Below are 25,721 nucleotides of genomic sequence, written 5' to 3'. Positions count from 1 at the left end.
GAAGTAAGTACAATTTAACAATTAACACTGGAGTGATAGATGTGCAGATGAGGATGTGCAAGTAGAAATACTGGTGTGCAAAAGAGCACAAAAACAAATATGGGGTGAGGTAAGTAGTTGGTTGGATGGGATATTTACAGATGGGCTGTGTACAGCTGCAGCGATTGGTAAGCTGCTCTGACAGCTGACGTTTAAAGTTAGTGAGGGAGAGAAGTCTCCAGCTTCAGTGATTTTTGCAATTCGTTCGATTCATTGGCAGCAGAGAAATGTAAGGAAAGGCAGCCAAAGGAAGTGTTGGCTTTGGGGATGACCAGTGAAATATACCTGCTGGAGTGCGTGCTACGGGTGGGTGTTGCTATGGTGACCAGTGCGCTGAGATAAGGCGGAGCTTTACCTAGCAAAGACTTATAGATGACCTGGAGCCAGTGGGTTTGACGACAAATATGTAGCGAGGACCAGCCAACGAGAGCATACAGGTCGCAGTGTTGGGTTGTAATGGGGCTTTGGTGACAAAACGGATGGCACTGCAATAGACTGCATCCAATTTGCTGAGTAGAGTGTTGGAGGCTATTTTGTAAATGACATCGCCGAAGTCAAGGATCGGTAGGATAGTCAGTTTTACGAGGGTATGTTTGGCAGCATGAGTGGAGGCTTTGTTGCAAAATAGGAAGCTGATTCTAGATTTCATTTTGGATTGGAGATGCTTAATATGAGTCTGGAAGGAGAGTTTACAGTCTAGCCAGACACCTAGGTATTTATAGTTGTCCACATATTCTAAGTCAGAACCGTCCAGAGTAATGACGCTAGTCAGGCGGGCGGGTGCAGGCAGCGATCGGTTGAAGAGCATGCATTTAGTTTTACTAGCATTTAAGAGCAGTTGGAGGCCACGAAAGGAGTGTTGTATGGCATTGAAGCTCGTTTGTAGGTTTGTTAACACAGTGTCCAAAGAAGGGCCAGATGTATACAGAAGGGTGTCGTCTGCGTAGAGGTGGATCAGAGAACCACCCGTAGCAAGAGCGCCATCATTGATATATACAGAAAAAAAGAGTCGGCCTGAGAATGTAACCCTGTGGCACCCCCATAGAGACTGCCAGAGGTCTGGACAACAGGCCCTCCGATTTGACACACTGAACTCTGAGAAGTAGTTAGTGAACCAGTCATTAGAGAAACCAAGGCTGTTGAGTCTGCCGATAAGAATACAGTGACTGACAGAGTCGAAAGCCTTGGCCAGGTCGATGAAGACGGCTGCACAGTACTGTCTTTTATCGATGGCGGTTATGATATCGTTTAGGACCTTGAGCGTGACTGATGTGCACCCGTGACCAACTCGGAAACCGGATTGCATAGCAGAGAAGGTACGGTGGGATTCGAAATGGTCGGTGATCTGTTTGTTAACTTGGCTTTCGAAGACTTTAGAAAGGCAGGGCAGGATGGATATAGGTCTGTAACAGTTTGGGTCTAGAGTGTCTCCCCCTTTGAAGAGGGGGATGACCGAGGCCGCTTTACAATCTTTAGAAATCTCAGACGATACGAAAGAGAGGTTGAAAAGATAAGTAATAGGGGTTGCAACAATGGCGGCAGATAATTTTAAGAAGAGAGGGTCCAGATTGTCTTGCCCAGCTGATTTGTAGGGATCCAGATTTTGCAGCTCTATCAGAACATCAAATCAAAGTTTGTCACGTGCGCCGAATACAATGCTGTATCGGGGGGAGGAGGGGGGGGGGGGGGGGGGGGGGGGGGGGGGGCTTGGGCCAGTTGCTGCGGGGGGGTGCAGAGCTGTTGACCGGGGTTGTGGTAGCCAGGTGGAAAGCATGGCCAGCCGTAGAGAAATGCTTATTAAAATTCTCGATCATCATGGATTTATCGGTGGTGACAGTGTTTCCTACCCTCAGTGCAGTGGGCAGCTGGGAGGAGGTGCTCTTATTCTCCATGGACTTTACACTGTCCCAAATATTTTTTAAGTTAGTGCTGCAGGATGCAAATTTCTGTTTGAAAAAGCTAGCCTTTGCTTTCCTAACTGACTCTATATTGGTTCCTGACTTCCCTGAAAAGTTGCATATCGCGGGGACTATTCGATGCTAGTGCAGTACGCCACAGGATGTTTTTGTGCTGGTCAAGAACAGTCAAGTCTGGAGTGAACCAAGGGCTATATAGGTTCTTAGTTCTACCTTTTTTGAAAGGGGCATGCTTATTTTTGTAAATATTTTTTTTTAAATAAAAATGTGTACATTTTTATTTAAGATGAGGAAAGCACTTTTAAAAGAACAACCAGGCACCCTCTACTGACGGGATGAGGTCAATATCCTTCCAGGATACCCGGGCCAGGTCGATTAGAAAGGCCTGTTCGCAGAAGTGTTTTAGGGAGCGTTTGACAGTGGTGAGAGGTGGTCGTTTGACCGCGGACCCATAACGGTCGCAGGCAATGAGGCAGTGATCGCTGAGATCCTGGTTGAAAACGGCAAAGGTGTATTTAGAGGGCAAGTTGGTCAGGTTGATATCTATGAGGGCGCCCATGTTTACGGATTTGGGGTTGTACCTGGTAGGTTCCTTGATAATTTGTGTGAGATTGAGGGGGATCTAGCTTAGATTGTAGGACGGCCGGGGTGTTAAGCATATCCCGGTTTAGGTTACCTAACAGTACAACTATGATGATAGATGGGGGGCAATCAATTCACATATGGTGTCCAGGGCACAGCTGGGAGCTGAGGGGGTCTATAACAAGCGGCAACAGTGAGGGACTTATTTCTGGGGAGATGGATTTTTAAAAGTAGAAGCTCGAACTGTTTGGGCACATACCTGGATATTATGACAGAACTCTGCAGGCTATCTCTACAGTAGATTGCAACTCCGCCCCCTTTAGCAGTTCTATCTTGACGGAAAATGTTGTAATTGGGGATGGAAATTTCAGAATTTTTGGTGGCCTTCCTAAGCCAGGATTCAGATACGGTTAGGACATCAGGGTTGAAGTAGTGTGCTAAAGCAGAGAATAAAACAAACTTAGGGAGGAGGCTTCTGATGTTAACATGCATGAACCCAAGGCTATTACGGTTACAAAAGTCAACACATGAGAGGGCCTGGGGACAAACAGGGCCTGGGTTAACCTCTACATCACCGGAGGAACAGAGGAGGAGTAGGATGAGGGTACGGCTAAAGGCTATAAGAACTGGTCGTCTAGTGCGTTGGGAACAGAGAATAAAAGGAGACGATTTCTGGGCGTGGTAGGATAGATTCAGGGCATAATGTACAGACAAGGGTATGGTAGGGTGCGAGCACAGTAGAGGTAAACCTAGGCATTGAGTGACGATGAGAGAGGTGGCATCTCTGGAGGCGCCAGTTAAGCTAGGTGCGGTCTCCGCATGTGTGGGGGGTGGGACAACGGAGCTATCTGAGGCATGTTGAGCGGGACTAGGGGCTCCGCAGTAAAATAAAATAATGAGAGCTACCCTAAACAACAGTATACAAGGCATATTGACATTAGAGAGATGCATAAAGCAATCACAGGTGTTGATTGGGAGAGCTAAGACAACAGGTAAGACAACAATGGGTAAACGGCGATGAATGGGCAGAGAGGGTCAGTTAGCTACACACCGGGCCTGAGTTCGAGGCTGGGGCCAACAGATAAACAAAATGAAGTACCGTGTTAATGAACAGTCCAGCAGGCATCAGCTGTGTAGCCGAGTGATCATATAATAGCAATAAGGCACCTCGGGGGTTTGTGGTATATGGCCAATATACAATGGATAATGGCTGTATACCACACCTCCTCAGGTATTATTGCGTAGGTATAACACTGATGACATCTCCTAAAAACAATTAGCCAGATTAGCTTTAGCTGGCTTTCATCCCTGCCTAATAATCAGGGATGGAATTATTTTCTACCATGAAAACCAGGTGTGTGAACTTTCTAGTTCACAGTAATTGATCAAATATAGTGCAACCCTGCTGAGTATATTCTTCCTCTCTTTTCCTCACACTACAGTCTCCTCTACCAGCCAAGGAACAACAGAGGAGGTTCATATCAGTAAGTGGCTGAGCTGCTCTGGTACAGTACAGGGACATGGGAGACCTACCTGTCTGTCTAGCTTCTGTTGGCGGAGGTTGCTGCCCTCATCGTCCAAGGTACTGCAGAGAGCAAGAGAGAGAAACAAAGAGAGAGAGGGTTAAAACAAAAGCTCTTTCCATTTCTTTGACATTGTACAGAACAAACACACACACACTCCAGATAGGAAAAACATTAGTTGCCTCTCCTGTTTGATACACTGCGAGAACCACTTGGAAATGATGGGAAATAGCAGCTTTCCTGTGAAGCAGAAAACAGCAGGTGATCTTTGAAAATGCAGTGTATGTCACTGGAGGAGACACAGTAGTTATTGGGAGTGACATGTCATGTAGCCTCCGATATGTTCTCTAGGGAGCGACACATAACTCTTACGATTAAATTACAAAACGTGTAGAATGACATCATACAGAGATCAGTCAAAACAGCATGGATATTAAGTGCTAGGGAATTCATAGTCACGATTGGACGATGATCTAACATCTTTATCCTGTGTGATAGGACTATAAAGGCAATGGTAACACTCAGCCAGTCGCCATCTTTCCCATCCCTCCCACACCCAAACACACGCAACCTCGAAATCAGCAATGACACACTCCGATTGCACATTCACTCTGTGTTGCTTGGCATTGCCCAGACCATTTAAACGAAAGGGTTCTTAATTAAAGATAATAAGAGGCTGAAGGTCAGGTGAAGGAGAACAGTGCTTCCTTCAGCTGGGGGGGTAGATGGAGCAGAGCCAAGGGGGTTCAATAATGTGTGTGTTTGTGGTTAGTGTGTGTGCTACATACACACTACATCTCCCTTTCTGAAATACACACAGAAAAACACTCACTAGCGACAGTCAGCAATCAAGTGTGTGAATGTGTTTCAGACAGGTAGATAATGACATAAACAGAGCTGTTACAATGAGGGTCAACTACCGCATTACGATAGAGAAGATATGTTAATTGATATGCATCAGTGGTAAGCTAGAATGTGCATTAGACACCTCCACTCTTCGCGCCCCCACCCACCCCCGTTGATGTCAATAACAACGTAGTCTGAACAGTACCCATTGACCCCCCAACAGTGTTGCATTAATGCTGTCCCTATTGGAAACACAGTGCTGGTGAAGTGCCTAGTGAGTGTTTTATGTGTTTTACCTGCAGTGCCGAGGGATGTCTTAGCAGATATTCTATTTTGATGTTCCCTCCACAGAATAGAGTTAGAATGTTGTGCTGTCTACCAGCATCACATGAATAATCAATGAGGGTTGTCGTCGTGAAGAAAACAATTAGATCAAATGCCTTACATTACATTTTATATAATATAACAGGGACATCTTTTTCCCTGATACACTCTTGTCTAATACACTCAATATAGTACAGGTTTTCAGTGGCATTTCTCTGAAATCATGCCAACTCCACAATTTCTGTTGCCAAGTCCTTGATGTTGTTTTTTCCTCGGTTTAAATATCGAACATTTTCATAGAAATTGGTGATGTATGATTGTTGTGCAAGCACTTGCACTATATTCAAGAAGCCTGTGTATGTACAGTATGCGTATGCGTGTGTCTCTTAGTATGCACAATACAGTACGTGGCCCACATTTACATTTTGTGTACTTTAAAGTGTTAGGCACTTTTTTACAGTAGGTACAGTTGAGGTTTACATACACTTAGTTTGGAGTTTTTCCAACCACTCCACAAATTTCTTGTTAACAAACTATAGTTTGTTAGGACATCTACTTTGTACATGACACGAGTCATTTTTCCAACAATTGTTTACAGACAGATTATTTCACTTATTCACTGTATCACAATTCAAGTCAGAAGTTAACATACACTAAGTTGACTGTGCCTTTAAACAGCTTGGAAAATTCCAGACAATTACGTAATGGCTTTAGAAGCTTCTGATAGGTTAATTGACATCATTTGACTCAATTGGAGGTGTACCTGTGGATGTATTTCAAGGCCTACCTTCAAACTCAGTGCCTCTTTGCTTGATATCATGGGGAAATCAAAAGAAAATCAGCCAAGACCTCAGAAAAAAGAATTTCAGACCCCCACAAGTCTGGTTCATCCTTGGGAGCAATTTCCAAACGCCTGAAGGTACCACGTTCATCTGTACAAACAATAGTACGCAAGTATAAACACCATGGGACCACGCAGCCATCATACCGCTCAGAAAGGAGAAGCATTCTGTCTCCTAGAGATGAACGTTCTTTGGTGTGAAAAGTGCAAATCAATCACAGAACAGCAGCAAAGGACCTTGTGAAGATGCTGGAGGAAACAGGTACAAAAGTATCTATAAGTATCAGTAAGACGAGTCGAGTCCTATATCAACATAACCTGAAAGGCCGCTCATCAAGGAAGAAGCCACTGCTCCAAAGCCGCCATAAAAAAGCCAGACTACGGTTTGTAACTGCACATGGGGACAAAGATCATACTTTTTGTAGAAATGTCCTCTGGTCTGATGAAACAAAAACAGAACTGTTTGGCCATAATGACCATCGTTATGTTTGGAGGAAAAAGGGGGAGGCTTGCAAGCTGAAGAACACAATCCCAACCGTGACGCACGGGGGTGGCAGCATCATGTTGTGGTGGTGCTTTGCTGCAGGAGGGACTGGTGCACTTCACAAAATAGATGGCATCATGAGGCAGGAAAATTATGTTGATATATTGAAGCAACATCTCAAGACATCAGTCAGAAAGTTAAAGCTTGGTCGCAAATGGGTCTTGCAAATGAACAATGACCCGAAGCATACTTCCAAAGTTGTGACAAAATGGCTTAACCTCACCTTAGGTAGGGGGCAGCATTCTGAATTTTGGATGAAAGCGTGCCCAAAGTAAACTGCCTGCTACTCAAGCCCATAAGCTAGGATATGCATATAATAGGTAGATTTGGATAGAAAACACTCTAAAGTTTCCAAAACTGTTAAAATAATGTATGTGAGTATAACAGAGTATAACAGAGTATAGCAGGCAAAAACCTGAGGAAAATCCATCCACAAAATGCTTTTATTTTGAAATGGCTGTTTTTCCATTGAAAGCCTATCCACCATACAAAGACTTATGACCCAGTTCACGATCTCTATGGCTTCCACTACATGTGGCCAGTCTTTAGGCATTGTTTCAGGCTTTTACTCTGAAATTCAAAAAGGCACTCGCACATCTGAGCAATCTTGTTGCAGGTGCATGGCAACAGTTGAAACAGGATGAAGGAAAAAAGGAAACCGCACACTATTCTTGATAGTATCACTGATATTTAATAAGCTTACGTATCGGCCTCACGGCCTTCGTCAGAGCTTTTGTGAATTTTCTAAAACAGCACCTCTATGTAGACCTAGCCCCACCCACATCCGTTCCACGTATGGAAAGGAGTTGGAGGCAAAGGAAAAATAAATAAGTGCTACCAAACATAACAATATGTATTTCACAAATATAACAAAAGTGTATAGACAAGACGCACCGAACACGTCCATAAAATCACAACAAGGACATAGCAAGTTTTCATTAATCATTGGGTACATCATGTGGAAAAAACAAAGTGATCTTAAATAGGAGCATATTTTAATTCACAACATAACATGCATAGGCATTTCATCATTAAGTCCTTTAGGAAATAATGTCTGGAGGGTGAAAATCCAAAAACATTCTCTTTTGCTGAGAGTATTATTAATATCACCTCCCCTGTCTGATATCTTGACTTTCTCTATACCACAAAATCTAAAGGTAGAAATGTCATGCTTTAGGTCATTATAGTGTACTGCGACTGGATAATCCCTGTCGTTTCTCCTGATTGAACTTTTATGTTCACTAATTCTCTGTTTGAGAGAGGAGAAAAATGAGGGAGAAACACCACTTTCAATGAGAGGACAGTGGAAATTTCCAGACATGAGTCCAGCGCATGATCGGGAGCGTGCCTTTCTTGTTTTTCCTTTTCTATTGATGAAGCTTTTGTCCGGTTGAAATATGATCGATTATTTATGACAAAAACAACCTGAGGATTGATTATAAACATCGTTTGACATGTTTCTATGAACTTTTATGGTACTTTTTAGATTTTTCGTCTGTCTGTTGTGAACGCGCTTTGTTCCATTGGATTACTGAACGAAACACGCTAACAAAACTGAGGTTTTTGGATATAAAGAGGGACTTGATCGAACAAAACAAACATTTATTGGGTAACTGGGAGTTTTGTGAGTGTAACCATATGAAGATCATCAAAGGTAAGTGTTTAATTTTTTCGCTATTTCTGACTTTTGTTACTCGTCTACTTGTCTGGTTACTGTTTGTAATGATTTGTCTGCTGGGTGCTGTTCTCAGATAATCGCATGGTTTGCTTTCGCCGTAGTCTTTTTGAAATCTGACACAGTGGTTGGATTAACAAGAAGTTAATCTTTAAACTGATGTATAACACTTGTATGTTTCCTGAATTTTTATAATGAGTATTTCTGTTTTTGAATTTGGCGCTCTGCAATTTGACTGGATGTTGGCCAGGTGGGACGCTAGCGTCCCACAACCCCTAGCAACATCTCAAGACATCAGTCAGAAAGTTAAAGCTTGGTCGCAAATGTGTCTTCCAAATGAACAATGACCCGAAGCATACTTCCAAAGTTGTGACAAAATGGCTTAAGGACAACAAAGTCAAGGTATTGGAGTGGCCATCACAAAGCCCTGACCTCAATCCTGTAGAACCTTTGTGGGCAGAACTGAAAAAGCATGTGCGAGCAAGGAGGCCAACAAACCTGACTCAGTTACACCAGCTCTGTCAGGAGGAATGGGCCAAAATTCACCCAACTTATTGTGGGAAGCTTGTGGAAGGCTACCCAAAACATTTGACTCAAATTAAACAATTTAAAGGCAATGCTACCAAATACTAATTGAGTGTATGTAAACTTCTGACCCACTGAGAATGTGATGAAAGAAATAAAAGCTGGAATAAATTATTCTCTCTACTATTATTCTGACATTTCACATTCTTCAAATAAAGTGGTGATCCTAACTGACCTCGACAGGGAATTTTTCCTAGGATTAAATGTCAGGAATTGTGAAAAACTGAGTTTAAATGTATTTGGCTAAGGTCTATGTAAACTTCCAACTTCAACTGTATATATATAAATAATTGTTAGCTTCTGTGTACAGTACAGGTGGCCTGACGTCCCTCCCTGGCAGTGCTGTGTGTAGTGCTGTGTGTGTTTGGCTGTGACCTGCCGGAGCCAGAGTGAATCTGATATACTGGGCTGGCTCAGAGCTGGCTCACATGGGATTAATGAGAGGCCACAGAGGTACAGCTGAGTCCCCGGGTCGCCTCCCCTCGTCTCGCCCGGCCTCGCCACCAGGCCCCATACATACGTTTTTCATGGAAGGCACTAGGCAGGCTCCATCTGATGGAAGGAACTGCTTATTGCTCTGAGAAACCATCCATGACAGGCTGGCCAGGCCTCCAAGTTGAGAGGAACACCCGCTCTCCGCTATTGCTCCCCCTCAGCTCCCCTCCCATATCAACCTCTCACAGGTAAGCAATGTGACTCTGTGGCAGTGCCTGAGCATGTCAGTGTAGTGTGTTGTTTAAGGGCTCTTGTCCCTGAGGACAGTTATTAAATAGGACACTGCGTCACCTAATACGTCATCCTGTCTATTACTTTTAACACCAAGGCCTACAACGTCAATATCACCTTTATTATCTACATTACTAATGTCATTGACTACTGCTATATCACTCATCGTAATCACATCTTCATATAGCAAACATATAAGAAACATTTTTTGAAGAGTTCTCTTCACAAAGTAATTTGTCATAAAGCACTTAACGATGAACATGCTTAACAAGAAACTATACAGCAAAAAGAGCATGCTTAAGGATACAAAAGCAAATTACATGTTCAATTATTATTTTTTATGAGGAAATTTCATTTAATGAAAGGAACTTATTAGTTCCCTAGATTGACTGAAGTTATAACAGATATTTTGAACTGCTGTTCCTGGTATGCTCATATTGAACCAATCCCTATGGTTGCTCTTCCTCTCAGATGAATAAATCCTCTAATAAGTGGGTTTAGGAACCCTAGACCCTGCCAAATACAAATACAGGACACTCAAGCGTGTGTGTTTAATGATGGTGTGTCTGTGTGTGCAGCAACATGAGTACGTGTACGTACACACAGATCTATCACTACCTTTATTGCTCCATCATAGGAGGCCAGTTCTCCTGACGCAATCTCTCAATGAGATTCATGGCAAGCCAGCTCCGTAACTTATAGCAACGAGGAGCCAATAGAAGCAGAGGAAGCAGTGCAACCATGGCAATGGGGCTGCTCTTGGAGGCAACAGCAGCAGCAGTAGCAACAGCAGCAGTAGTAATGTCGTCGAGAGCAGGCATAAGTCTTTATTTCACCCAAAAAGAAGCTAACTGATAAATAACAGTGACATTATTAACCATTCGGGCAGATCAAATCAAAGTTTATTTGTCACGTGCGCCGAATACAACAACAATTACAGTGAAATGCTTACTTACCGATAGTGCAAAAAAGGTATTAGGTGAACAAGATTGTGATTAGATTGTGACTCGAGAATGCCTATAATCAGCAGAATGCATTATCAATGTATGGGGAGAGACATGCAGCGGTCACACAGAGCAAAACAATGGCTGCTGCTTCCCAAGGTGGTAGTAGTGGAGAAAATACACTTTGGGGGAAATGAGCAGAGCTTTTTATAGATTATTTTACACAGATTCTGCGTGAGAAAATCCCCATGCAATTGGATTACAGTAAAACGGTGCCATATATATTCCCTAAATAGACTTTCATATCAGCAGACTTTACGACACCAATAATACAGTAACCTACACAACATTGGAATTGAATGTGTACTTCAGTTTTATGTTATTAAAAAAGTGGGTCAATAAATACACTATAAAGACAGGTCCAAAATATTTTCACATGAATAACCAGTCATAACTACTACAGTTATTATAAGAGATACAGTGAGTCTTTCATCATTCTTGAAAGACAAAACCAAAGAAACATCAATTAGATACTACCACACACCAATGACCACAACAGACCCTTCGTTAAGCACCTCCCCCTTGGTTACTATTGCAACCTCAGACATTTTCCCGGGAAGCCCAACTCCTCCTTCTAACCACTGGTGAAATCCCCTCACAATGATCTCTAACTGTGTTTTTAATACACAATGAAATTAAACACAGGCTACTACCCTTTGCTACTCAGGAAACTCTCTGGTATGTTGTGGTGGATTTTCAATTACAATTGCTTCGTGGGAACCTGGTAAAAATTATGTTTATAATGTGGCTAGCCCCTGATTGGCTCTGAACTAAAGAGATTCTCCAGTACACTTGTATATTTTTAGCCAGTAGTTCTGAAAGTAGCGCTCATGAGCAGTGGCGGCCCTTCACCCCAAAAAAGTCAAAATAAAATGCATCACACACACACACACACACACACACACACATATATATATATAACATATACACTACTGTTTAAAAGTTTGGGGTCACTTAGAAATGTCCTTGTTTTTGAAAGAAAAGCACATTTTTGGTCAATTAAAATAACATTAAATTGATCAGAAATACAGTGTAGACATTGTTAATGTTGTAAATGACTATTGTAGCTGGAAATGGCACCTTTTTTATGGAATATCTACATAGGCATACAGAGGCCCTTTATCAGCAACCATCACTCCTGTGTTCCAATGGCACGTTGTGTTAGCTAATCCAAGTTTATCATTTTCAAAAGCTAATTGATCATTAGAAAACCATTTTGCATTTATGTTAGCACAGCTGAAAACTGTTGTGCTAATTAAAGAACCAATAAAACTGGCCTTCTTAGACTAGTTGAGTATCTGGAGCATCAGCATTTGTGGGTTCGATTACAGGCTCAAAATGGCCAGAAACAAAGAGCTTTCTTCTGAAACTCGTCAGTCTATTCTTGTTCTGAGAAATGAAGGCTATTCCATGCGAGAAATTGCCAAGAAACTGATGATCTCGTACAACGCTGTGTACTACTCCCTTCACAGAACAGTGCAAACGGTCTCTAACCAGAATAGAAAGAGGAGTGGAAAGCCTGGTGCACAACTGAGCAAGAGGACAAGTACATTAGTGTTTCGTTTGAGAAACAGACACCTCACAAGTCTTCAACTGGCAGCTTCATTAAATAGTACCTGCAAAACAGCAGTCTCAACGTCAACAGTGAAGAGGCGACTCCGGGATGCTGGCCTTCGAGGCAGAGTTCTTTTGCCCATCTTAATCTTTTTATTTTTATTGGCGAGTCTGAGATATGGCTTTTTCTTTGCAACTCTGCCTAGAAGGCCAGCATCCGGGAGTCGCCTCTTCATTGTTGATGTTGAGACTGGTGTTTAGAGGGTACAATCAAGTAGTGCTTTCAAACTGCACTGAACTAAAATAGTGTTGAGCGGGAGCGAAGCAAAACTTTCCAGTGGTCAAAACCAATCATCTTGAGTTTTGTGATGTGCAGTGATTTGTTCTTTTTGAACTACTCTTTTTACTTGAAAGTCATGATTCATTTCTCAGAGTGACTCGTTAATTTTAGTTGTTCGTTTGACCTTCTGGCCCGCCTTGCCTCAATGAATTCTAAAGCAGGATTAATACCCACTCCTCCATTTGAGCTCCGACCACCAACAGTCTATCAGGGTACAGAGTAGGAAAATAACTGATAAATGATTGCATGGTGATAGCATTGAGAAGTTTACCACAATAGTCACATGCTTCATCAATAAGTGCATAGAGCATGTCGTCCCCACAGTGACTATAAGTATGTTTCCAAATAAAAAAAACATGGATTACCGGCAATATCCGTGCTGGGCTAAAGGCCAGACCTACCGCTTACAAGGAACGGGACATGGACACATTCAAGAAAGCCCACTATGACCTCCGGCGAGACATCAAACATGCTTGCAGATGATAACAAATTACAAAGGGAAACCCAGCCATGAGTTTCCCAGAGATGCGGAACTCCCATATGATCTAAATGCCTTTTATGCTTGCTTTGAGGAATATAACACTGTACCTTGCATGAAACCCCGTTTCTCCAGATGACTGTGTTCTCGCTTTCCGTGACCAAATCTGAGTAAAATGTTTAAACAGGTTAAAAATCACGGAATCCCAGGGGGCATTCTCAAAGCATGCGCAGACCAGCTGGGCAAGTGTCTTCACAGACATTATTATTATTTATTTTTTTATTTATTTTTTTCTCCCCAATTTCATGATATCCAATTGCGATCTTGTCTCATCGCTGCAACTCCCCAATGGGCTCGGGAGAGGCGAAGGTCGAGTCATGCGTCCTCCGAAACATGACCTGTCAAACCGCGCTTCTTAACACCCGCCCACTTAACCCGGAAGCCAGCTGCACCAATGTGTCAGAGGAAACACCATTCAACTGACGACCGAGGTCAGCCTGGCCCGCCACAAGGAGTCGCTAGAGCGCGATGAGCCAAGCAAAGCCCCAAGAGCTCAAAGGTAACCTACCTAAATGACTATCACCCTGTAGCACTCATATCTGTAATTATGAAGTGCTTTGAAAGGCTGGTCATGATACACATCAACACCATCATTCCAGACACCCTAGGCCCACTCCAATTTGCATACCCCTGTCGTGTCTTGACTATCATTAATGTGTCTGCTATTTTATAAAATGATTACATACCACATTCAATTTTTACGTGATTAAAATATTCATATAACAATTAATTAAGTAGTAATCAGGGGCACCACGGAAAAAGTTATTTAACTTCTCTAGGGTAGGGGGCAGTATTTTGACATCCGGATGAAAAGCGTGCCCAAAGTAAACTGCCTGCTACTCAGGCCCAGAAGCTAGGATATGACTATAGATTCGGATAGAAAACACTCAAGTTTCCAAAACTGTTAAAATAATGTCTGTGAGTATAACAGAACTGATAAGGCAGGCAAAAACCTGAGAAAAGTCCATCCTGGAAGTGGGATTTTTTCATGTTTGTAGTTTTCCAATGACTGCCTATACAGATTCCAATGACTTAGGACTCAAATTGCACTTCCTATGGCTTCCACTAGATGTCAACAGTCTTTAGAAATTGTTTCTGGGTTGTATTCTGAAAAATGAGGGAGTCCACTCTGAATGAGTGGACCCTGCAGTGTACTAGAGGTTTTTCATGCGGGCGACCGAGAGCGCACCTTTCTTGATTTCCTTTTATATTGACGAAGCTTTTTTCCAGTTTAAATATTATTGATTATTATGACTAAAAACAACCTGAGGATTGATTACAAACATCGTTTGACATGTTTCTACAAACTATACTGATACTTTTCGGATTTTCCGTCTGCACAAACCCTAGCATAAAGGATGAATCAGTGATATACAAATTGGCTTAATTATTTATTTACTAAGTAACTAAATAATCACACAGAATTACACACAAACAGGATAGCTTACACATTAATTACTACACAATGCAATGAAAAGTCCCTAGTGGACTAAACCGATATGGCAGCTTGTTACACAAAATTGCAGATTCAAAAGAGAGGGAAAGGGAGAGACAAAGGAATTCCACTAACGTACACACAGCTGATAACTATGCTCATGGAAATGTGAATACTTTGCACATGAACGGCCGCTCATTCAAAAGAATTGCAATGTACATATTTACTTGTGTATGTCTTTGCTGTCTCTCTGTTGAAACCACTCGATCCATCTACGGCGAGTAATTAGACAGAAAGTCTCAGGGTGTGTAAGTCTCTGGTTGTCCACCAGAGAACACCATGTCTTTTGTAGTCGTAGCTTCTTGGTTTCAGGTGTCTGTGAGGACGGATCTTCCAGAGGAAATGTTCGTTAGAATGGATCTTTCAACGTACCACCCGGTGGTTCTCGATCGAGTTTACTAGACTAAAGTACTTAAACAGCTGCAGACTGAATGTTCCTCTGTAGTCTTCTTCGGGTTTCAGAGTTTCTAACAATTTCGTACCTTTCAGCTCACACTGTCGGTCACGCTGATCTAATGTAGAGCTAGAACCATTTTACACACCCATAGCAACCCGGCAATGTACTGGTCTCTAGAGATTTACATTTCCTAACCATTTCAGCGTATGGACTGCGTTCTCACGTTCTCTGGTCTAATGTAAATTTTGTTAGCGAGTTCTTTTATAAACTCTGGCAAAAGGGACCTTCCATGACACCGACATAATGTCTGTGCTCACGTGGGTGTGGTCACTGACTGGTTAAAACTTAAAACAATTCTCATTTAGAAGGCCAACATCACATTTCATCTTCTCACAAATATTTTCATATTTAATCATATAAGCGCCACAACATTTAGATGTAAATCTGATAACTGGGAAATATACACATTCAGAGATAGTTATGTTGTTATACAGTCCTTAATGAGATCCCAAAACAACAACTGATATGACATAATTGTTCTTTCAGTACCCTAGGACCATTCCAATAGTTTGGATTACAGAAATATTGTTTCATTATTCAACCTTTTGATTTTACCGTTTTGGCGGGAGGAATCTCCTTGTAACAAAGAGGTTTCTTTCCCCTCCTGCAAAGCCCAAAGGCAGAGTTTCTACAAGGTATTTACGACCGTCATAAAACGGCCATCTTCACCCCTCTCCCCCTCTGCGGGAGAGAGAGGGCGCTGTAGAGCGGACCCACTGTAACCTGATCCTTCAGATCTTCACAGGAGAGTCGCGACACCGCCCCAACAGATCCACAGATGACACAATCTCAATTGCACTTCACACTGCCCTCTCCCACCTGGACAACGGGAGGGAAAATAACTATGTGAGAATGCTGTTCAGACTATAGCTCAGCTTTCAACTAGGGATGCACGATATATCAGTGAACATATCGGAATCGGACAATATTAGCTAAAAATGCCAACATCGGTATCGGCCCGATGTCTAGCTTAACACCGATGTGCAAAACCAATGTCAAAGCTGACTTGCATACCTATATAATCTAGGTACATGGCGTAAGGATGCCACGTAAAATGTTGCGCTACACATACTATAGCATTCCTAACCTAGCCCACGATGTCTGATGTGTGGATCGAGCAGTCAACAAGTCGAGCAGTCATTTGAAAGAGTAAGAACATTTCAGCGAGACAACACAAAGGCGAAATCCATTAACGCCAAGATAATGGAATTCATTGCCCTTGACAATCAACCGTTCTCTGTCGAGGGTGATGGTCGAGCACCGGTACACACTACCTAGTGTGCTATATTTCAGAGCTACACAGTAATAGCGTCACTGCTATTAGCTTCACAACAAACTATGGAACGCCATTTGGGTCTTACGTGTCCAAAATAAATTGAAGTAAAATAACACTATTTGATGCCTTAAATAAGCTTTTAATTTGACGTCAAATAATACAGTTCAATTATAGAATGTTGTGTGTTCTGAATTTGCACGTGCAAGCCAAGTGCCACCACTACTATCAGTAGCACTGTCAAAGCTGTACAAAAAAGTCTGCAAACAAGCAAACACCGGCCACAAACGATGTGTTTACAATACCGCGTTGATAATAAAGCATTATTTATTCGACCGCAACTTCTGGGGTAACTAGCTAGCTTTAGCTTGGTACCTAGCTAGCACCAATACAACCAGCCTGAAAACAAATGACCAGTAGAAACTGCAGTCATTTTCATTATTCTTAGCAATGATTTATGAATCCTTGTGAGCAAGTATTAGCTAGGTAGCCACTTGTTGTTTGCCAATTGAAATTGAACTTCGGTTCATGAAAATAAATAGCTAGCCAGCTACTTAACCCTGTTGCCCAAAGCTAACATTATAGGCAGACAGCTAGCTTCATCTGGCTAGTGACGCTCGACCAGACCGGGTTATGGGTTGTGAAGCTAGCCACAATAAGGATTAGGCACAATAGTGGAATTTGCAGTTTGCCTTCAAAATAAAAGTACCTTTTTGAAAGTGATGCAGAAGGTTACAAATGGTGGAATCATGACATATTTAGACTAGATAATGTTAAACAAGGTTGGAATGTGAAGCAATGGAATGGGGTATATCAGTCTATTCAGTGACACCCACAGAATACAACTGTGAAGAGTTTACGCAAATATTAGCGTTGTAGCTCTTATTGCGGGACTGTGACTCTGTGAAATCCGCTCCCCACTGGACTGTACAGCTTTGCCTAAGGATTGGGAATCAATGAAATGGGGTATCAGTCTACTCAATACCCAATATATTTTTTCCCAACATCTTCCTCAGAGTTATTAGACTCCAAAACATCCACGCAGTATTGTTTTTCCTCTGGAATAGTGTTCAATACACATACAGTGGCAAGAAAAAGTATGTGAGCCCTTTGGAATTACCTGGATTTCTGCATAAATTTGTCATAAAATTTGATCTGATCTTCATCTGAGTCACAACAATAGACAAACACAGTCTGCTTAAACGAATAACACACAAACAATTATACGTTTTTATGTCTTTATTAAACACATTCACAGTGTAGAGTGGAAAAAGTATGTGAACCCTTGGATTTAATAACTGGTTGACCCTCCTTTGGCTGCAATAAACTCAACCAAACGTTTTCTGTAGTTGCGGATCAGACCTGCACAACGGTCAGGAGGAATTTTGGACCATTCATCTTAACAAAACTGTTTCAGTTCAGCAATATTCTTAGGATGTCTGCAGTGAACCGCTTGAGGTCATGCCACAGCATTTTAAAACAGGTTGAGGTCAGGACTCTGACTGGGACATTTCAGAAAGCGTATTTTCTTCTGTTGAAGCAAATATGTTGTTGATTTACTTCTGTGTTTTGGGTCATTGTCCTGTTACACTACCCAACTTCTGTTGCGCTTCAATTGGCGGACAGACAGCCTTACATTCTCCTGAAAAATGTCTTGATAAACTTGGGAATTCATTTTTCCATCGATGATAGCAAGCTGTCCAGGCCCTGACGAAGCAAAGCAGCCCCAAACCATGATGCTCCCTCCACCATACTTTACATTTGAGATGAGGTTTTAATGTTGGTGTGGTTTTTTCTCCACACATAGTGTTGTGTTCCTTCCAAACATCTCAACTTCAGTTTCATCTGTACACAGAATATTTTGCCAGAAGCACTGTGGAACATCCAGGTGCTCTTTTGCGAACTTCAGACGTGCAGAAATGCTGTTTTTTTTGGACAGCAGTGGCTTCTTCCCGTGGTGTCCTCCCATGAACACCATTCTTGTTTAGTGTTTTACATATCGTAGACTCTTCAAAAGAGATGTTAATATGTTCCAGATATTTCTGTAAGTCTTTAGCTGACACTATGATTCTTGTTAACCTCATTGAGCATTTGCACTGTGCTCATGCAGTCATCTTTGCAGGATGGCCACTCCTAGGGAGAGTAGCAACAGTGCTGAACCTTCTCACTTTAGACAATTTGTCTTACCGTGGACTGATGAACATCAAGGCTTTTAGAGATACTTTTGTAACTCTTTCCAGCATTACGCAAGTCAACAATTCTTAATCTTAGGTCTTCTGAGAGCTCTTGTTCGAGGCATGGTTTACATCAGGCAATGCTTCTTGTGAACAGCAAATTCACATTTTTGTTTTTTTATAGGGCAGGGCAGTTCTAACCAACATCTCCAATCTCGTCTCATAGATTGGACTCCAGGTTAGCTGACTCCTGACTCCAATTAGCTTTTGGAAAAGTCATTAGCCTAGGGGTTCACATACTTTTTCCAACCTACACTGTGAATGTTTAAATTATGTATTGAATATATTATGACTAATTTATGCAGAAATCCAGGTAATTCCAAAGGGTTCACATACTTTTTCTTTCCACTGTAGGTTGACAATAAATGTGTCTCAATTCACAGTTGTTTCAGAGTCCCACAATAAGAGCTATGATGCAATTGTTCTCTGGGTGTCACTGAGTAGACTGATACCCCATGTCAATGATCCACAATCCATAGGTAAGGCTGTACAGTGAAATAAGTATGCCCCAATGCAATTCTAAAGTATAATACATCCAGTGTGATCAACAGATTGTCAAATTATTGTCTTTTGTGGATTTTATATAACATTTCAACCTCGTTTAGCATGATCTATTCAATTATGGCATAATTCTACTATTTTCTATTGATTTGCATCAATATTGTGACTAGCTTCACATAGATGGGTCTGACCACCATTAATCAAATAAGAACTGTCTTATAAATGAGGGTTATTTTAGATGATGACACCTAGCCATATAGTTAGCTAGCTAACTATAGTTACTGAAACAGATTGTAATTTTGCTATGTTTTTGGGGAAGAACATTGTTTGCATCCATGAGCTAGCTAGCTTTTTTATGACCAGCACTGTAGGGGAGTGAGACAACTTAACCAGCATCATAGCATACCTATCGATGAATCGTTGGTAGATATGAAATACGAGTGATAATGTAATCAATGTGTAATAACTACGTAAAACATTTGCAGTCATATTCAGGTTCTGATTGGTCAACAAGCTTATTTGACACGTCGAATAGTTTTATGTGACACGTTGAATAGTGTTATTTGACGTATCTTTTTTGGCACGCAAAGACCCAAACGGCGTTCCATAGAAATCCTGGTGAAACGACTGAACAACGAAACAGCACAGCAAGTAAGTGAAAGAAATAGGATTTGAATATGTTTTACTAGTAATGGGGACATACGTAAATGCCAACAAAATAACTTTTTGTTCAGTGTGGTGTGTGTGTGTGTGTGTAACCTTTAATTAGGCAAGACAGTTACTACCAAATTCTTATTTACAATGACGGCCTACCCCGGGCAAACCCGGATGACACTGGTCCAATTGTGCGCCGCCCTATGGGACTCCCAATCACGGCCGGATGTGATACAACCTGGATTCGAACCAGGGACTGTAGTGATACCACTGAGATGCAGTCCCTAAAACCGCTGTGTCCGTGTGTGTTAACTATTTAACTGTACTAGAATACTTAAAAGGCTGTAATATCGGTTATCGGTATCGTTTTTTTGGTGGCAAGGAAAATATTGGATATCGTATTGGCCAAAAATATCATAACGGTGCATCACTACTTTCAACACCATAGTCCCCTCCAAGCTTATGACAAACTAGGGACCCTGGGACTGAACCCTTCCCTCTGCAACTGGACTTCCTGATGGGCCAGCCCCAGGTGGTGAGGATAGGCAACAACACCTCCACCACACTGACCCTCAACACAGGGGCCTCTCAGAGGTGTGTGCTTAGTACTCTCTGTTTATTCACGACCGTGTGGCCACACACACGACTCCAACACCATCATCAAGTTTGCTGATGAAATGACGAGTCGTCCTACAGGGAAGATGTCAGAGACTTAACATTGTGGTGCCAGGGACAACAACCTCTCCCACAATGTCCCGTGTAGCTCAGTTGGTAGAGCATGGTGTTTGCAACGCCAGGGTTGTGGGTTCGATTCCCACGGGGGACCAGTACGGCGAAAAAAATGTATGGAATGTATGTTATGTATGCATTCACTACTATAAGTCGCTCTGGATAAGAGCGTCTGCTAAATGACAAAACATTTAAAAAAAAAATTCAGTAAGGCCAAGGACCTGATCGTGGACTATAGGAGAAAGAAGGGAGATATATCATATATAATAACCAATAATTCTGCTCTTTATTTAGCCATCTTGCATATAAAACCTTATTTGTTCATCAAAAATTGTGAACAACTCACCACAGGTTAATGAGAAGGGTGTGCTTGAAAGGATGCACCTAACTCTGCAATGTTGGTTTGTATTGGAGAGTCTCAGTCTTAAATCATTTTCCACACAGTCTGTGCCTGTATTTAGTTTTCATGCTAGTGAGGGCCGAGAATCCACTCTCACATAGGTACGTGGTTGCAAAGGGAAGCAGTGTCTCAACAGCGCGATTTGCCAAGGCAAGAAACAGAAATCTGGCAGTGGCTTCTGATTAAATAGAATTTTCACAGAACCGCTTGTTGCAATTTCGATGAGGCCCTCTTGTTCAGATATCGGTAAGTGGACTGGAGGCAGGTCACAAAAGGGATAACGAATCCAGTTGTTTGTGTCGTCCGTTTGGGAAAGTACCTGCATAATTGAGCACCCATCTCACTCAGGTGCTTCGCTATATCACATTTGACATTGTCCGTAAGCTTGAGTTCATTTGCACACAAAAAAATCATACAATGACGAAAAGACCTGTGTGTTGTCCTTGTTAATACAGACAGAAAAGAGCTCAAACTTCTTAATCATAGCCTCAATTTTGTCTTCCCTTGGCAGCAAGAGCCTCTCAGTGAATGCTGCAGTGTACCCAAGTGGCGTCGGGAGCAACTGCTTGCACGCACGTTACCACTCCGCTATGTCTCCCTGTCATGGCTTTTGCGCCATCAGTACAGATACCAACACATCTTGACCACCAAAGTCCATTTGATGTCACAAAGCTGTCCAGTACCTTAAAAATATCCTCTCATGTTGTCCTGGTTTCCAGTGGTTTGCAGAAAAGGATGTCTTCCTTAATTGACCCCCCATAAACGTAACGGACATATGCCAGGAGCTGTGCCAGGCCCACCACGTCTGTTGACTCATCCAACTGTAACGCATATAATTCACTGGCTTGTATGCGAAGCACTAATTGTTTCAAAAACATCTCTTGCCATGTCACTGATGCGTCGTGAAACAGTGTTGTTTGATGAAGGTATTGTCTGTATAGTTTTTTGGGCCTTTTCCCCCAGCATTGTCCCAGCCATATCCACGGCAGCAGGAAGAACTAAGTCCTCCACAATAGTATGGGGCTTGCCTGTCCTAGCCACTCGGTAGCTCACCATATAAGACGCTTCTAGCCCCTTCTTAAATGGTATCTGTTGCTTTTATACATCCCTTACTACTTGAAAGTCGTCTTTATTCTCGCTCAAAAAACTCCTGTGGCTTATTTTTCAAATTGTCATGTTTCATTTCTAAATGTCTGCGCAAGAGGGAAGGTTTCCCGCGAGAGAGTAACGGTTAATGTGATTGGATGTTCACTATTTGACAAGGCTACCTGTATTTAACATTGTGTTGTTATTTCTCTGAACACGAGATGGTTTAATTTTAGGCAGTGAACCGAGGCTACTCAGGCGAGAAAAAACCCTCACCCAAATGTATAGCCCCGTTGGAAAATATAAATGAACAGATTTTTTTATTATGTAAATCACATTTTTATTTGGCGTACCCCCGACGGAATTGCACGTACCCCAGTTTGGGAATACCTGGTCTAAGGGTTTAAAAATCCTTCTTTAACCGGTCTCCTTCCCTTCATCTACACTGACTGAAGTGGATTTAACAAGTGGCATCAATAAGGGATCATAGCTTTCACCTAGATTCACCTGGTCAGTCTATGTCATGGAAAGAGCAGGTGTTTTTAATGTTTTGCATACTCAGTGTAATTTAGGCTTGCCTAAATAAAGCCGCTCCATTTGCTATGAACATCGGCACATCCAGCCCAAAGCGGTAGGTTTAAAAAATTCTTAGTAGTTGCCAAAGTTCCAGAGCATGCAGTCAGCATGCAGTCAAAGCTACTAGCTAACAACTTTTGGCAAGTATGGGTAGCTGCAGTCCAATATGGCGACCGGAGTATGGGCGAGTTGGTGTGTCGAAAGGAGTGGGTGTATGGAAAGCAAATCAGCTAATTGGGCAGATTTGTTGCCACTCAAGACCATTTTGCGTGTCTGATTGGACTGCACGACGTGTCGATAACCGCCAGCGGAAGCTAACGTGGCCATTTTTTTATATCAGTTAGGATAGCAGCCTATATTGATAACTGTCTTCTACTCAATGGGGAGGGCATGAACGGCAACACCAGGACACAGTGCCCCCCTTTCTCCCGCTTGACAAGCACTACTGTCCGGCAACAGCGTGCCAAGTAGCTAACTAGTAGCCAATATCAGGGTGACAGTCATAGGAAGCACACACATACAACGCATGAAGCAACAGTACAACCATCAATATTTTTTATAAAGAATAAACAATCATCAGTTTTATACCTGAAAATGTACAATTATTTGTATAAAACTTACTGTGAAATACGACTCAGGTTAATCCTCTGGTTTAAAAACAAAAGTCCAAACTCTCGCAGTACGATAGCTCAATGTGCGGTAATTGTATGAAAGAAAATAAAAATACCCACCACCAATCAAAACCATCTAACCTATAGCAGAGTGCTTTTGACACACCCACTCCTTTCCACATGCCCACTACTTTCCTTTCGACACAACCACTCACTCTGGTCGCCATATTGGGATGCAGATCACTTTTGGAGCGAAACTAGCTAGTGCTCTCAAATTGTATCCTGATGTTGACAGCAGTTGAGAGTTGTATCAACAACATGGCTAACTTCGCTAGCTAACATACATTTAGAGAAAACAAGTTATATTAAGTGGCTAGCTAGTTAGCGTTAGCAACATTTTGTGGTCAATGAGACTGAGCTAGCTAACCAGCTGAGCAAACAAACAAATAATTTCAGATTAGAAAAATACTCCATCAAGAGGCTCTGCATTTCAGGAATCACAGTAGAAAGTACTACCCCTGGTGCACTGTTCAATTATTTAACCATTTAAACAATTTATATTTTAAAGAAAACCATTTTTCACGTGAGGTTGACTGAGAGGTCAGACTCATGGAGAGTTTCTATCCATTGGAGCACTGTGATTGGTTGCCCAAAATTCTGAGGCGGGGCTTAGCAAAGGGTCAATTGATGTCAACAATCTAAACTTCCAAGCATGCACCCAGGTGTTATCCTTTATTCTCTCTATCCTTAATAGTGCTGGAGCATGCATAGCTATTCACACTTGTAACCACAAACATGCACACCCTCCCTTCTCTTGTGGTCTGTGGAGTCTTGACTAGCACCCAGAGGACTGTACTGTACCTGTAGGGGATCCAGTCGGAAGAGTGCTTGGAGCTCATCTCTCTACCAATGACTGCTGATGTCCTCCGAGTGCTGGGCTAAGTGGTGGCCTGCGCCAGCAGCCGAGCGAGGCAGAGGCAGTTGAGGGGTCTGGCGACAGCAATCACGGCGACAGAGCCCACGCAGCCAGCACATCCTCTGCACAGCCCTCTCAAAGTCCCCTAGCCTCTGTCTGTCTGTCCCTGTGTTCCTCAGTCAGTACAGCCTATGGAGCACAGAGCCCAGCTCTGGGGCTGGAGATGGCTAACGATCCAGACAGGAAGGCTCCTCAGTCATGCACACGAGCAGCACACATAAAACAACCCCCTTCTCTCAGTCTCTTCTCCTTCATGTGCGCGTTCTTTCTGGTTCTCGTGCTCTGTCTCTCGCTCACACCCTGCTCTGCTCTCATTCCCGCTCTCAGCGCTCTCTCACTTCTCTCCTCCACCTCTCTATCCCTCTCACACGATCTCTCTGAGCATCAGTTAGAGCGGAATCGAGCACCAAGCTGCAAGGCAGAGGAAACAGGTACCAGAGATTCTCTTTTGTCTTGCTGCTTTAATGTTTCAGCCGTAGTGTTCCCGTCCTGTCTTTCCTCCCGCGCTAGCACGCACGCACACACACACACACACACACACACACACACACACACACACACACACCTAGCTGCTAAAGCATGGACTCAGATGTGTTTTCTGAGACATGATTTATTCATTCTCTGAGAGTGAATGTCATTAACATATGACTGTGCAGAGTAGTTGTAATAGTAATTTACCATGCTCCGGACAAAGACACACTGTCTGTCTGTGATAATGACTGCCTCAGTCTCTCTCTCCCGCTCTCACACACATTTGCTGCCCCCCACCCACCGCTAGTGTGTTCTGATGGTTATTACTAAACATTAAATCAATCAAATATATTTCCCTTAAAACTGCTTATTGATGCAATTCCATATTGGCTTAATCAGCAATCTGAAAATGCAAATCAGATGTGTTTAATAAACATTCAATTTCAAAATAAAATATATAAACTATTAATCTGGTACACCAGCCTGCTCTCTCTGTCAAACCTATACTGAGTGTACAAAACATTAAGAACACCTGCCATTTCCATGATATAGACTGACCTGGTGAATCCAGGTGAACATCCAGTTTTATATGGTATACTGTATATGGTATACTGTATTTTCATCACAACATCCCCAGACACAGTGTTTTAACTGTATTTCATCATGGGGATGTTGTGCTCCTTCCTGCTCATCTCTATCATGGTCACATTCAGTCGCTTTAATTTAGTGTGCATTCAGTGAACCTGGCCATTGATTCTAATATTCAGCACTGCTGACAGACCTTTTGCTGTACCACTCAGCGCGCACACGCACATCTTCGGGATGTGCTACTGTATGCTGAGGCATCGGGGAACATGCATGCATTTTCCCCAACAAGGTCAGAGTGGTGCAGATGAGACTGTTCTTTTGATACAGATACTGTGCACACAAATTATGGCATGATATACTGTCATCTGCTTTCTTTTTCACTGCATATTATTCACGATAGCACACAATGCTAGTCAAATAAATGTCACTGGAGTCATGTGACAGATTAACACGTCAGAGGCGGTGCAGGCAGTATTGAGGGCGCTTCAGCATTCTCTCTCAATTATTTACGGTATGCCTCAACGACAGGCATCACTGATCCGTAGGCTACTGTTCATTGGTACGCTGGTGTATTAGGAAACACAGAACTGAATGGCAACACACCCAGGCTTCAGTAGAAATATAAAATGGAGG

At 42.4% G+C, this 25,721-nt stretch overlaps 1 protein-coding gene across 4 annotated transcripts in view; it reads right to left on the bottom strand.

Annotated features, from left to right (window-relative positions):
• Positions 1-25,721, bottom strand: part of LOC115203242 (tubby protein) — a 103,235-nt gene that overhangs the window by 36,016 nt on the left and 41,498 nt on the right. For 3 of the 4 annotated variants that reach the window (XM_029767756.1, XM_029767758.1, XM_029767759.1), the window contains exon 2: positions 4,071-4,122. In XM_029767756.1, the coding sequence (XP_029623616.1) occupies positions 4,071-4,122 (52 nt within the window). Of the gene's footprint in view, positions 1-4,070; positions 4,123-23,914; positions 24,577-25,721 lie in introns of those variants that run through there. The other variant, XM_029767757.1, reaches the window with a different exon arrangement.

Source organism: Salmo trutta, chromosome 12, assembly GCF_901001165.1.
Source record: "Salmo trutta chromosome 12, fSalTru1.1, whole genome shotgun sequence".
In the NCBI taxonomy this organism is placed as follows: domain Eukaryota; kingdom Metazoa; phylum Chordata; class Actinopteri; order Salmoniformes; family Salmonidae; genus Salmo; species Salmo trutta.
This window is presented reverse-complemented; position numbering and strand designations above follow the sequence as displayed.